At 37.5% G+C, this 13,811-nt stretch overlaps 1 protein-coding gene across 2 annotated transcripts in view; it reads right to left on the bottom strand.

Annotated features, from left to right (window-relative positions):
- The window catches only part of FBN1 (fibrillin 1), a 227,453-nt gene that overhangs the window by 59,963 nt on the left and 153,679 nt on the right, over positions 1-13,811 (bottom strand). For both annotated transcript variants that reach the window (XM_041743578.1, XM_041743577.1), the window contains exons 27-32: positions 13,571-13,699; positions 12,645-12,770; positions 12,415-12,540; positions 11,123-11,245; positions 9,928-10,053; positions 7,898-8,023 (exon numbers count right to left, since the gene is read on the bottom strand). In XM_041743578.1, the coding sequence (XP_041599512.1) occupies positions 7,898-8,023; positions 9,928-10,053; positions 11,123-11,245; positions 12,415-12,540; positions 12,645-12,770; positions 13,571-13,699 (756 nt within the window). The remainder of the gene's footprint in view (positions 1-7,897; positions 8,024-9,927; positions 10,054-11,122; positions 11,246-12,414; positions 12,541-12,644; positions 12,771-13,570; positions 13,700-13,811) is intronic.

The following is a 13,811-nucleotide window of genomic DNA, read 5'->3' as shown; positions in this document are numbered from 1 at the left end:
TTTAGCACAGATGCCTTTTTGGTCTTTTAAATAACTTAGGAACAGCAACTAGCAACTTCAAAAGTTGACTCACTTTCACACTTTCCATAGTATAATATAGATTGGTTTAGCATCCACATATATAACTCTACAAACATTCAACAGCTTTAAATTTCAATTTTTAAAGGACAATATGATAATAGCTACTTGCTATTATTAATTCTAATTATCTTCCATTATTTTAATTCCATTAATCTTTCATTGTCACTGAAAACCAAAATGAACCTCTTTTTAGTTGAAGACCTTAAAAAGTGATTTGCCTAACATTCTATGGTAATAACACGCATGGTCACATGTTTCTATTCTCAATATTTTTATTAAGTCAACTATAGAGTAATGGTGCACATTGTTATCATACCTATCATACCTCATACAAACAAAGGAATACAATGTTGTTGGCATGCTAGAAAACTTTTTCACTCATATGCTATATATTAAATATATTTTATTCTTAAATGGAAATACTATATTATTTAATTATGCTTTATTTCTATAAAAGTTTTACTTTAGGCATTCCTAATTCAAACATTTGCAGAGAATTTTCTTTAAGGCAATGAGTGAACCATCTTTCCTCTAGCTTCTTAGACCTCTAGCATCTTGGAGACCCAAGCCTTCTTGCATATTTCATGTAAAACTCAAATCAATCCAATGGAGATTTTTCTGTAAAAGGAATACCAGATTAACGTCACATTACTGTCAGAAAGAGGCATCAGGCCTAAAGTGAAGTCACTTGTGCTAAGCCCCATATCAGTAAACAATGGCTTAATACTTAACTTAATTACAGCCTCTTCCAGGAATGAAACTTTTAACCAGTCAGTCTGGAGTTACCTGGTTAGCACTAAGAGGTAATCTACCTGATAGACCTATAGGAAGATGACCTTGCTGAAACAATCTGCTCTTCCCTTGTTTCTCTCCTTCTTTCTACCCCTCAAAGCCTTCCATTTTATACAGCTCCTTGGAGCTCCTTTGAATTTGCCAGGTGGGACACTGCTGGATGCATAAGTCATGGAATAAAGCCAATTTACTCAGTTGAATTTGATTTTTTTTTTAACATCACTAAAAGACTCCAAATTCTTGAAAGTTCTCCATTCTCCAAAATTCCATTTCCAAATTTAGCCAAGATAGATTCTATAACATAAAAGTGCCATAAAATATAAAGTGAAATGTTTTATTTTCTGTGTTATTGTAACTTATAAAAAGAAATAAACATTTGGTCTTTGTCCTTGATTCTGGAATAGAGCTCCTAAAACCCTTGGAATTACCTAAGTGATGAAAGCACAAAGGTGTCTTTTGTAAGATTAATGAGGTAATTTTGGACTTCACCTAAAAATGGGGTTTGTTGCCAGGAGAATGAACCATGTGATTAGAGGGTTAGAACTTTCATTTCTACCACCCTGACCTCCATGGGAGAGAGGCTGGGGGTTGAATCACTAGCCAATGACCAATGGTTTGATTAATCACATCTATGTAATGAAGCTTCCATAAAACTCAAAAAGATGGGTTTAGAGAGCTTCTGGATTGGTGAACATATGGAGATTCAGAAAGAATGTCTTGCCTAGAGAAAGCCTTGAAACTAAATACCCCTGCCCCATGTCTTGCCCTATGCATCCCTTCCTTCTGGTTGGTTCTGAGTTTATCCATTTATAATAAACTAGTAATCTAGCAAGGAAACTGGTTTCCTGCATTCTGTGATAGGATAGAGAGGTGGTGGGAACCTCTAATTTATAGGATTAATAGCCAGTCATTCAAAAGCCCAGGTAACAACCTAGACTTGTGACTGGCGTCTGAAATGAAGACAGTCTTGCATAACTGAGCCCTTAACCTGTGAAGTCTTTCACTGTCTTCAGGCAGATATTGTTGTCAGAATTGAGTTGAATTTTAAGACACCCTGCTGGTGATCAGAATTGAAATTGGTGCCAGAATCTTTATTGCCCAAGATGAATCCATAATGAAAGACAGGGACTTCACCTTATAATAACTTTTTCATTAACTACGAACAAGAACTCTTAAGCATGGGTACAATGACTCTACATGGAAACCACTGTCTAACACAAAACTTAGGTCAAGAAGGATCATTTTGGCATGTGAAATGTTGCAAGAATTTTCAGCGGTCATTTGAAAAGTGGTATGAAAAAGAAACCAGGCATGCAACTTGTGTTTACCCTTTTGTTTACTTAAGAAGCCCAATTAAATGATTTGAAAGTGTTTGGAAACACGCTGCTTGCCAAATGTTCCATCTGAAGCCCTGAAATGGTCTTGGGATATTTGGCTTCTTCATAACTTCTAGAGCAAACATAAAATAAAAGAATGACATTTTTCCTACGGAAATACTTCATAACATCACTAATAATCATAAAATGAAAACACGCCTGAAGAAAGTTCTTACAATTACAATGTATTGTATGGGTGAATTTTAATGTAGCTTTGGCAGCCACATGAATCTATTGAGTTATTAAAGCAGGTCAAGGGAGGCACATACCAAGCAGCTTTAGACTTGTGACTGGAAGCTTTAACCAACTGAATAATTGAGCACGGCACATTCCAAGGAAATGAGGAGGAAGGCCAGCCCAGGGATAATAGTGGTAAGTATGCACGGAAATTCAAGAAAAGTAAGCCTGACCTCATGGGCTCCCAAGCAGGACCATCAACACTTCTTATTCCTCAGGTAATCACTCCCCTCAGAGTTAAGGACCACTTTTGCAGAGTCCTATCTTCATTTCCCTCCTTTATTTGTCCTGATCTCTGAGTTAAGTAGAAACAATGAGCTTCCCTTGCCTAAGCACTGAAGCTACTAAATGTTATAAAGCCAAGAAATTTTCTAATTGGAAAAAAACTCAGAATTTGACTTTCCTAATTCTCAATTGCTCAGAGGAAGATACCATAGTCCCCAAGCACATGGGGACTTTCTAGGGCCCCAAGGTCAATAAGTAGCAGAACTCATTTCTAAGTCTGTCAGAACTCATTTTCCCTGTCTGCTGCTTGGCACTCTTTCTCTTGGGCCACAACAGCCTAATCGTGCTGATTTCTTTATTCACATAAAGACTTTATTCTAAGTACCACTTTATGGAGTTTTAAAAATCTTGGTATTAACAGACTTGTAGAAATTTTCACTAATCTTTTCTACTAATACAATTTTCAGAGATGACTGTAACCTGTCAGTCCGGTAATTCTGAATTGTTTTCTTTCCAATTTTCAAATGACCAAAGATATTCTGATTTTCATATGGATTATTTTAGCTTTCACATTTAATCATACAATTAAGATTTCTTTTAAAAGGAGCCTCCTTCCATTTTTAAATCATTAATAATATGTCAATATAAATTTCTTTTTTTAATTTCTTTTTTTATTTTTTGACAATATAAATTCCTAATTGAAGAAAATACATGTAGTTTTCCTGCAATGTTCTCAAGGTGAAAAGAAATTCCATTGACAAGAAGCCATGTATCATAGGCTTTAGGATACTAGGAGATGATACTCAGGAGACAATATTCAATTCTTTATTTTATGAATATTTAAGTCATCATCTCAATTATTTACTCTTAATATGTAATAAATGAATTAGAAAGAGTTGGTCATAAGATGTAGAGGCATCTTTGAGTAAAAGCTCTTTGCATGTGTGTATATGTGCATGCATACTATTGCAAATTACTATTTATTAATTATTTCCATGGCAGACTTGGGCCTAAGACTGCACTTGATTATAAAAGCAAACAGAAGGGGAAACTGAGCCATAAGGAAAACAAGCAAACAAAATGCTGTATTCAAACATCTACTCTTCAATAGTGTGAAGGAAACATAGCACATGCTTGCCAAGAACATCTCTTTCTGTACAAATGTTCTCTTTCCCCCACAAGTTTGCTCCAGACAGAAAATTCCTTTTTAAAGATTAAGAATAAGGCCAAGCCAAAAAAAGCAAGGAAATTCAAATTTAGGGCTGACACTGCAACCTCCTTAACCCCACCAAAGTTCCCTCACAAAGACGCAAAGGTCCTACTTGCATGGCTGTCTTGACAGGCAAGGGTGTGGTCTGAGCAGACACCAGTACAGGTTCTGGGTGTGTCCCACTGACATTCAAGTAAAGGCTTGTGCTCTGAGCTTCTCTGGCCTCTTTCTGCCAGTCATATAAGGAGAGGCTGTATTACCCCCACACACCTGCCTTCCTGTCATCTGGGCATCAATCATGGCAGAGCTGGCACATGGGAGATCTCATTGACTGGGCATTGGGGAAGAGGACATTAGAATAAATGGAGAGGCCAAACATGAAGGCTTGGATTTCTCAATTTGGATCCAAATTTGAGCCAAGACTGTTTAACTGAACACCCACGGAGTTTTCACAGGCTGACAGCCAGTAGAGGACAATTAGCAGTGATAAGAAGCTGGAAGTAAATGGGTACAAATTCTCCCTGAGTCCTGATGGTTTGGAGTATATGATTCTCTGTCATGGACTAAGACCTATGAGTAACATTTCTCATGTGAAAAGCAGCCGAGAGTTTGAGAAACGGCATTACCCAGCTATGCTGCTATTTTAACTGAAAACAATTCTGATTTTAATGGCATTCTTTCTCACTAACCAACTGAGTGAGCACATGATGGAAGGTAGGTTCTTACAAGTGAGTTTGTGAAAGCGAGGACCCACAGAGATGGTACGTAGCAGCAACCTAGTTCTCCATCTTCCAATTTGTTGTCTAATTACAAATCTGTGGAATGAGCAGCAGAAGCCTTGCATGTGGTCCACAGACTGGAAACACTGTAATCCAGCCCCCATAAGCTAAGGACAGAAAAGCTGTGTTCTAGATATTAAGCAAATGTACATTCTCCTTCCATTAAATTGAATGTTCTCCTCAGCATACCCATGAACAAAGCTTAAGGAGAAAAAAAGAAGCCCTTAACATCTGTGTGGGCTGGGAATGTAAGTCAGTGGGTGGATTCGGAGCACTGCTAAAGTGACTGGGAGAAAAAAACATGTTTATTTGTTAAAATGGAAACAATCAGTAATGACAAGGAAGCTGAAATATTTAGACAAAGCTGTAATGGAACCCAGAGGACATTTTTTGAGTTCTCATGAAACAAAGTTCTCTATGAAATAGCATACATATTTTTATAATTCCTTTATAGGGTACTCATATATATATATATGTATATATATGTATATATACATATATACACATATACATATACATTATATGAGTATACACATTGTATGTCTGTATACATATTACATATGTACAAAAATATATTTACATATCATCATCAAAAACATTGTTCCAGGTTTGTTCTTCACTGTTATTTGTGGTGTGGTTTGCTTATCCCATTAGGCAAGATACGTATCTCTATTTACATTAGTTGCCGGGGACATTATAAACACTTGTCTTTAACATGACTATCACCAGGGAAACTTGATGATATTCTAAGCTGGGAGTGACACTAATTTTAAACTAAAAGCAGGCTAAAAGAGCCCTAGTTACATGGTATTAAAAATACATTTTGGCTCAGATTTTTTAAAACTTGTTTTTAAGTATACCAAACTTGCTGCCAATTCCTGTTTGTGTACGTCATTTCCAATCAAATGTGATACATTTGGATGAATTAAAGTATTTACGGAGGACCTCTTTTTTTCCCTCCCTCATGCATCCCCTCTTTCCATATTTCACTGCAGGGGTGCTTACCTAAGAGGAACACTTGCATAACTACAGAGCACCCTGATAAGCTGTTCAAGCTCATGAATCAGTGGAAGAACTAGTAATAAAATCTGGAGTTCTACTACTTCACGTGAGAATATCACATGTCGTGCTGCTGTGATATCAAAGAGGCTATGAAATTCCAGTTTTCTCCCTACAGTACTGGCTGGGTTCTGTGAAACTGAAAAGTCATTTTAGGCTACAATTTAAAAGTAAGGGGATGTTGGCCTTAGGAAAGAATAGAGTATTTCTTGGACCTCAAATCTAAGTTTCTGTTCATGAGATTTACCAAAAGACTGCTGTTCTTAATGTAAAACTGGTGTGTCATCTCATCTAATATAGAGTACATGGCTCTCATCACCACAGTGCAAAATCAATTATAAAAAACAAGCCTTTTAGAATACCAAGTAAGAGTTCCCTTCTTAAATTGATTTCAAGCATGTATCAGTAAATAGTACTATAAAATTTTGCTGAACTAGAAGTTATGTCTTTAAAATGGCTTCTCGATACTGTGTCTGCAGGTCTCATTTTACAATGACATTGGCTACTATTTATTAACCAGCTACTATATACCAAATATTGTGCCAAAGGCATTATATATATATCATTTACCTAAAATGATATTAATATTGTATGAGAATTTAAGCTTTCTTTAGGGTTAAAGGCCTAAAATAATCAGCCTCTGCTCATGCCTCTGATTTGGAGCATAAAGTTCTAGAGATCCTTTTCTTATAGGGAATGAAGACTGATGGTCCCATTAGATTAACTTCTCCCTCTGTAAGCCTCTTGGTTCTCTGGGATGGATTTCATGAGTTTAACTGAACCAAACAATGGTATTAGCCTGTATCAGGTAAAATGCAATATGGAACAATCTTATCTTCCCCTTCATTAGTGCCAGAATACCACCCCTTACCTCAAGTCCTATACTTATCCTGAGAGCTTACAATAAAACATGAACCACAGACATATTGTATCCCAGAGAGCAACAGATGAGATTTTAAACACTGTGCCACTTATTAGAATGGACTGCTGACCATGCTTCATAGGAAGATTGAGGAACATAGTGAGCATGAAGGCATTCTAGCTTCATACTTCTTTTTGTAATTTGGCTAGAATTTGTCATTTTTTAACCAATAGTAATATTATTGGCATTATCTTGTATATCTATAAATTTGAAACTTAGCATTATTGGACAGTTTGGAATGATAATAAATATCCTTGCAAACTTTCTTGAAAAATGTTGATATAATTAAGAAAGGACATTTACCACATTGCCAATCTGCAAATATTTTAATGTTCGTTTCAAATCACAAGGGCTGGCCAAACTGGCTTTTGGAATTAAAGTCTGTTATTTGTAAAGAAATTATGCCATTACCTAATCAAGCTCACCATGATCTCCATTATGTTTTAAATTATGTTATATCCCATAATCTGTTATATTACTACAAGTAACTATAGTAAAACTTTATTATATTATTCCACATACTTATCACCATCGCCTCAAATTTGAAAACACCAACTAAATGCTTAATAACAATATCATCCACACAGAGTGACTTCTTTAATTTGATGTTTAATAAAATAATCTTCTACAAACGTTGTGAAAAGATTTTTTTATGGATTACTGGTATTAGACAAACAAAATTACAAATGGTTTAATTATCACCTCATAAAGTTTGCTAAGTCCCAGGAATTATTTAGGCTAAAGCAACTTAATATATCAAAAGCACACTAATTTAAGGAACTGGAAGACTGATGAGAATTGATGAAAAATATGAATTGTAGGATGTTTCTTTAAAAACCTTAATTATAAACCCTCAAATGAAATGTTGACAAGGGAGGCTTGCTTTGAAAAAAGGGATAGGAATGTACGGTAATTAGCATGTTAACTTTGATATAAAAATGTGATATTTAACCTCATAAAATGTGATATTTATGGTGTTAGTTATAGTGAGAATTCATCCAATATGCCTTTTTTCACGGGTAAAGAAAAAAAGCTTCAGCAAAGATCTAATCTAAAATATGACAAGTTTCAAAGAAGGACAAGCTAAGTTAATGAAAAATGTTATATAAAATGCTTTACAAAGCAATTAAAATGTTAGCAGTTTTAAAACTTGTATTCCTCTGGTAATAGTCTTTTAACCATCAAACGTTTTATTGTTCAAATTGAAAAAACATACCTGTACAGCCAGTTTTTCCTTTTTTGCCTGAATATCCCATATCACAGTGGCAAATAAACGAGCCTTTTGTGTTTTCACAGGTTCCACTTAGGCAGATATTTGGATTTAGGTCACATTCATTGACATCTGTAAAATACAGATATTATTAATACATACAGTCATGTGTTTATATCATTGAAAACATTTTTCCTGAGATAAAACAACCATGACAAATAAATTACAAAAGGTGAAGTGTTTTCATTAAAAAAAAAAAAAGAGTATCATATTTACAGGTTCACAAGCAGTTCACACTTGCTTTCTATACTGCAGGCTAACCAGGTAGACTGCCTCTTTATCTGGGCCATAAGCAGGAGGTAATCAAATAAACTGATTGACTCAAGACTGCGTATAGAGTCTCTTTATGTGACAGTCTAGGAAACTTTAAAGACAGCATATTCTGTTGTAAGATACAAAATTTAATTCAGTCTCCAGCTGCCAACATTTTAGTTTCCAATATTTAAAATAAAGGATAGATGAACTGGTAGTCTTGGTGCAGATAGTTATAAACTTGACGTCTTCCCCAAATTACAAATTATTTTTTTATGACTTCACTTTAATTTATAGGACTTCATAAATATTCAGTAAAGGTTTTCTAAAGATATAAACGTGACAGAATTTAAATATTTTCAATTCTAGACTCTGCTCGCCAAGATGGAGTAATAGAGAGAGAATTTAGTTTCCCATGTGAAAACACCAGCAAAAGGACAACAGAGGCAACAGAAGACTGTCATGCCTGACAGAAAGAAAACAAGCTAGGTGAGTTCTAGGAATGTCCCAGGTTATGATGTAGGGACAGTTTTAAGGCCATGACATAGGGTAGATGGAGCTGAGTGGTGTCCCAGAGTTGAGGGGATAACACTGGAAGTCCCGGAAGACCAAGGCAGCCAGAGTTCACAGGGCAGAGTAAAGGACAGAAGAAAGCTGCATAGAGAGAGAGAGAGCCCCGTCATGTATTCAGATAAGTAGTGATCAATGCACTCATGTAAGGAAACTGCTCAAAGCTAGGGGAAGTACCACTCAAAAGAATTAGAGGGAACAATCATCAGAGCTCACAGAAAGCCTGGAATTGTGCCTATTCCTACTCGTCAGACTGGAAAATCTCATAATTCAGAAGGGTCTTGCCTCAGTAATGGGGCAAAATAAGCCTCTAAGTAACTGCTACTTAAAGGCATAAAAGCAAGACTTTAAAGGATCCTTCTGTTTCCAAATAACTTACCTGGGTTCCAGAATAAAGCCCAAGAATATTCCTCAGGATTTAAAACATCTAGCAACTAGTAAGTCAAAATTTATAATGTCTGGCATCCAGTCAAAAATTGCCAGCCATTCAATGAGGCAGGAAAATGTGACCCATAATGAGGAAGAAAGTCAATTTACTGAAATGACCCAGAACTGACACAGATGATGGAATTAGGATATTAGAGCAGTTACTACAATTCTATTTCATGGGCTCAAAGTTAGAGGAATGATCTAACTTTCACATCGCTCCCAGGGGAGATGTGAAAAATGGCCCAAATCAAATTTTTAGAGACGAAAATTACAATGTCTGAGATGACAATGATACTGAATGGGATTACATACTGCAGAAGAACAGTGTGAGAAATTTGAAAACATAGCAATAGAATACATCAATACAATCAATTCTAGAGTTTACTTCATTCTTATCAGAAATAAATTTTGCTTGCCTTTAGTAAAAGATTTTAAAGGCCTAGGGTTAAGTGGACAGAAATAGCGCACAGACATAAAATAAATGTCCACGTGGAGTGACCAATGGTCAACTCAATCCATATAACATATCTGATAAGAACATCATATCCCAGTCACAAGAAAGTTGCTCTTTGGAATGTTGGTCTTGGAACATTAGTAATATGTCCCTAAATATCCTTACTTTTCCGATAGGATCCATTTATCAACTTCCCAAACTAATGTTTATGTAATTTAACCATGCTTGTGAATAACCAGACACAATGGGAAATTCTGTGTCCTTTGCTCACCTACACAAGTCTTCATGTCTTCAGATGCCATGAATCCATCATAACACAAGCACCTGTACTCCCCGGGAATGTTTGTACACTGACCGCCGTCACAGATATTGGGGTTATCTTCACACTCATCAATGTCTGTGGAGAAGAAAACCAACATGTTGTTAACACTAGTTCTATTAATAAGTGGTGAAAAAGTTAACTAACTCAAGTCAAATAAACAGCCTATTTGCTTCAAATCCAAACGAAGGGTTAAATTATCCCATCAATTTATCCTGGGCGAAAAAGCAGAGATCCATTTTCAAGATTTATAGCATATTATTTAGGATCAATCTCTACACCTTATTAGAAATCCATCATTTAACTAGCAATTTTATCCCTGACATGAATTTATCATTTAACAATGATTAAATTTTATTTTTTCATTGTCAGATTTCAATGCCTAAAGTTGATTATCTTCTGGTTTACTGATATTGTAAAGGTGAAACTTGCTTAAAACAAGCATATCTACTTACATGTACTTTTGGTTAAAAATATTTATTTTCAACATTTAACTTTTTTTGGTCAATTTACATCTAAAGTTTTTTTTGGAGATTTTCCTAGATCTGATAAAGTAATTTTGATATCCAAACCCAAGTTCTCTTCTTAGCCAAAACCAAAATTAAAACCTGTATCATCAACCTCCATTCTCATCTCTAGTTGGAGACATGACTCTTCCAGCCCAGCATGATACAACAAGAGGTGTGAATTAGAGCAACTGTTCTCAAGTTCTAGCACGTATCCGTATTACTTGGAGAACTTGTGAAAATAGATTATTGGGATCTATCCCCAGAAGTTTCTGAATCAGTAGGTCTGAGTGGGACCTAAGATTTTGCATTTCTAACATATCCTTGGGTGATGCTGATGCGGCTGGTCCAAGGAGCACACCTAGTGTAGCTCTGAAGTAAGTCAAAAGATCAGATTCTTCAAAATTATATCTTACTCTATGTGCCAGGAACTGTGCAAAGTGCTGTATGCATTCCCCCACACAGGCAATCTGAACCTCATCTTAGAGATGAGGAAACTGATGCTAAGGATCTTTATTAAGGATGCATAGTTAAAATGTGTGACAAACAAAATTTTGAACTCAGGGTTGTCTGACTCCAGCCTGGGCCCTGAACCTCTCTAGGCTATTGAGGTATTTCACAGGAGGCTAAAACCTACTCACCAGTGCATGACCTCTGGTCGGGCATTAGTGCAAATCCTGGCTGACAGCTACATTCATAGCTGCCTTCAGAGTTTGTACAGAAGGTCTCACAACCACCATTCATTATGCTGCATTCGTCGATGTCTAAGAAAAAGAAAAAGAATATCACCTTTCTTTATGTCTATGATCATGGCATGCATTTCAAGTTTCCAAAGCACAACACGACACAACAAAAACATCTTCAGGCAACTGGAAATCATTGCATCATTCAATTCCTTCAACAAATATAAAGTGCAAACCTACTACATGCTAGAGATAAGAATCTAATCGTGAATGAGACAGACCTATACCTACCTTCATAATGCTTATGTTGCAGCTGGGGAGTTAGGTGAATAATCAGTTATATGATACATGGGGTCCCACATGCCAGGTAGGGCTAAACGAACAACCCCAGTTATGATAATAGGCACGTGGATGAAATTCTCTGGGTCACATATTCAGTTATAAACTAGACATTCAGTTTGATTGGCTAAGATTCTGATCCTTTTCAAGAACCTGATTTGGAATTCTGAGTTGTCCTGGGCCATGATTCAGAAAAATTTGGGCTGATTTATGGCTTTGGGTGGAAACCATGTGAGACTTGGCAGTTCCACATGATGTACACCCCAAACCAGGCAAAAACTGGCAGTTTTCACAAAGTTTCACTTTGACTTTGGGCACAATAAACCCAGAGGGTTTTCTGTGCCACTCTTCCGAGCACAACTAAACCTACAGAGGGCCAGCCACAAAGCAAAATGCTTGTCCCACAAAACCCCATCTTTAAGGAGTGCCAGACCTGGCCTCCATTTCAATGTAAGGAATGAAGAGAACATGGTCTTCTTGCCAATAATTAATCTTTGAAATCTCATAGCTGATCTAAACCACCTAAGGGCAGATGCTGTACCTTCTGTTTTTTTGTGTTTCTCACAGAACCCATGCTTCATTTATTGCAAGTGGTTAGTACTTGCTGATTTGCCTGGGTATGCACGTGCATAAACAAAGCATGTGCTATTGTTCAGTATTCAAAGCAGCGTGGCTCAAATTCGACTTGTTAGAGCTAAAACATTTCATAGCCTTCATTTAAATGGTTCTTTAACAGACAAGGGAGGTGAGATCCAAAGACTGTGAGCCACTATGAAAAGAATTTTACTTACGGAAAACAAGAGAGATTAAGTAAAAGTAACTAGTGATGAAAACAGAACTCAGAACATTACTGGGGTGTTTCTAGAAAGAGACTAAATAAAATAAAGTATAAAATAAAAGAGAGAACTTACCCACACAAAACAGCCTGTCAGGAGTTGAATGATAGCCAGGGTTGCAAGCACACTGATACTTCCCGATGAGGTTCACACAACGGCCATTAGGGCAGAGGTTCGCACTCAGTTCACACTCGTTGATGTCTGTTTAGAAAATAAAAATAGCAAACATCCAGCCAGAAGCTTCTGACTGTGGCAGAGATGTGGGTTGAGACACAAATACGTGGTCTGAAAGTCTTCCTCCTTACCTATACATGCTGAGATGTTGGGAGAGAGCTGATGACCAGGAGGACACTCACAGCGGTAACTTCCCTCAGTGTTGAGGCAAACGCCACCCCGGCACAGGAGAGGATCTCTCTGACACTCATCGATATCTGCAAAATGACAATGACCCAAGTTGAAGATGGTGGTGGTGTCCTGCTCAGGACCCCAAGCCAGGGCACTCCTCAGTGCATCAGGGTCGCTGGGAGTCCTGGCTGCTAGGCCTCACAGGCTCCCTTCTTGGAGAACTGCTGTCCACCTCATTCAGAAATGCTTGAGAGGTGAGAATTACATCCCCCTCAAATGTTGGCAGCTGCCCATGGCAGACAAGGGAGTATGCAGTCTGGCTTTGCCTAAAAGCAGGACAATTGTTTGATACCATTCACATTCCAGAGCACTCAGTGGGATCAGGTTAAGGCTAAGAGGCCTTTTCCCCTGCCCTAACTTCCTTCCTTCACTTCTCTACAGCTTCTCCTTAAAAAAAAAAAAAAAAAAAAAAAAAAAAATTCCCTTCTCAGGCTTCTCTCTAGGGAACCTAATCTAATGCAGCCAGCTTAATCAAGCTCTTTTTCTAGAAATATTGGATAGAAACCCTATAATGTCACCTTGAATACAGCTAATGCTTGAATCGTTTCTCTTCCCTGGGGTGTCTCTTCCAGGTGTTAAACTCACTTCTCTGGGACCCATAACTAATGTCCTAGGCCACCCGCCAACCCATGGCAAGAAGTCCCTCATGCTTTCCACACCTCAGTCTCCCTCTTCCACAGACTGATTCCAGACACACTGGTCAGGAGACCCATGCAGGGGGGTTGGGGGGTGGGCAGGGAGAAGCTGGGAGGGAGGCTCTGAGTCATCAAAGCTTCAGGGTATCCCTTATTACCTGTGTAATAGGATCAGATGGTCACACACTTACCCATGCAGTTCTTCATCATCATGAATCCACTTTCATAGCCTTCGTCACACTTGCATTCGAAGTCCCCTGGGGTGTTCACGCACTGGCCTCGGCCGCAGAGGTCAGGGGAGATTCGGCATTCATCGATGTCTGAATGCAAGCAGTAAGTGGCAACACATGAGTAACAGGAGAGCTTTCATTCTTGTGGCAATGTGGTAAAGATGAAGAGTTCTAAAGGGCGTTCTGCAAAGGGAAGCCCTTC

This window comes from Vulpes lagopus, chromosome 2 (genome assembly GCF_018345385.1).
Source record: "Vulpes lagopus strain Blue_001 chromosome 2, ASM1834538v1, whole genome shotgun sequence".
Classification (NCBI taxonomy): Eukaryota; Metazoa; Chordata; class Mammalia; order Carnivora; family Canidae; genus Vulpes; species Vulpes lagopus.
Note: the sequence above shows the minus strand (reverse complement) of the source record. Positions and strands in the feature narration are given on the sequence as shown.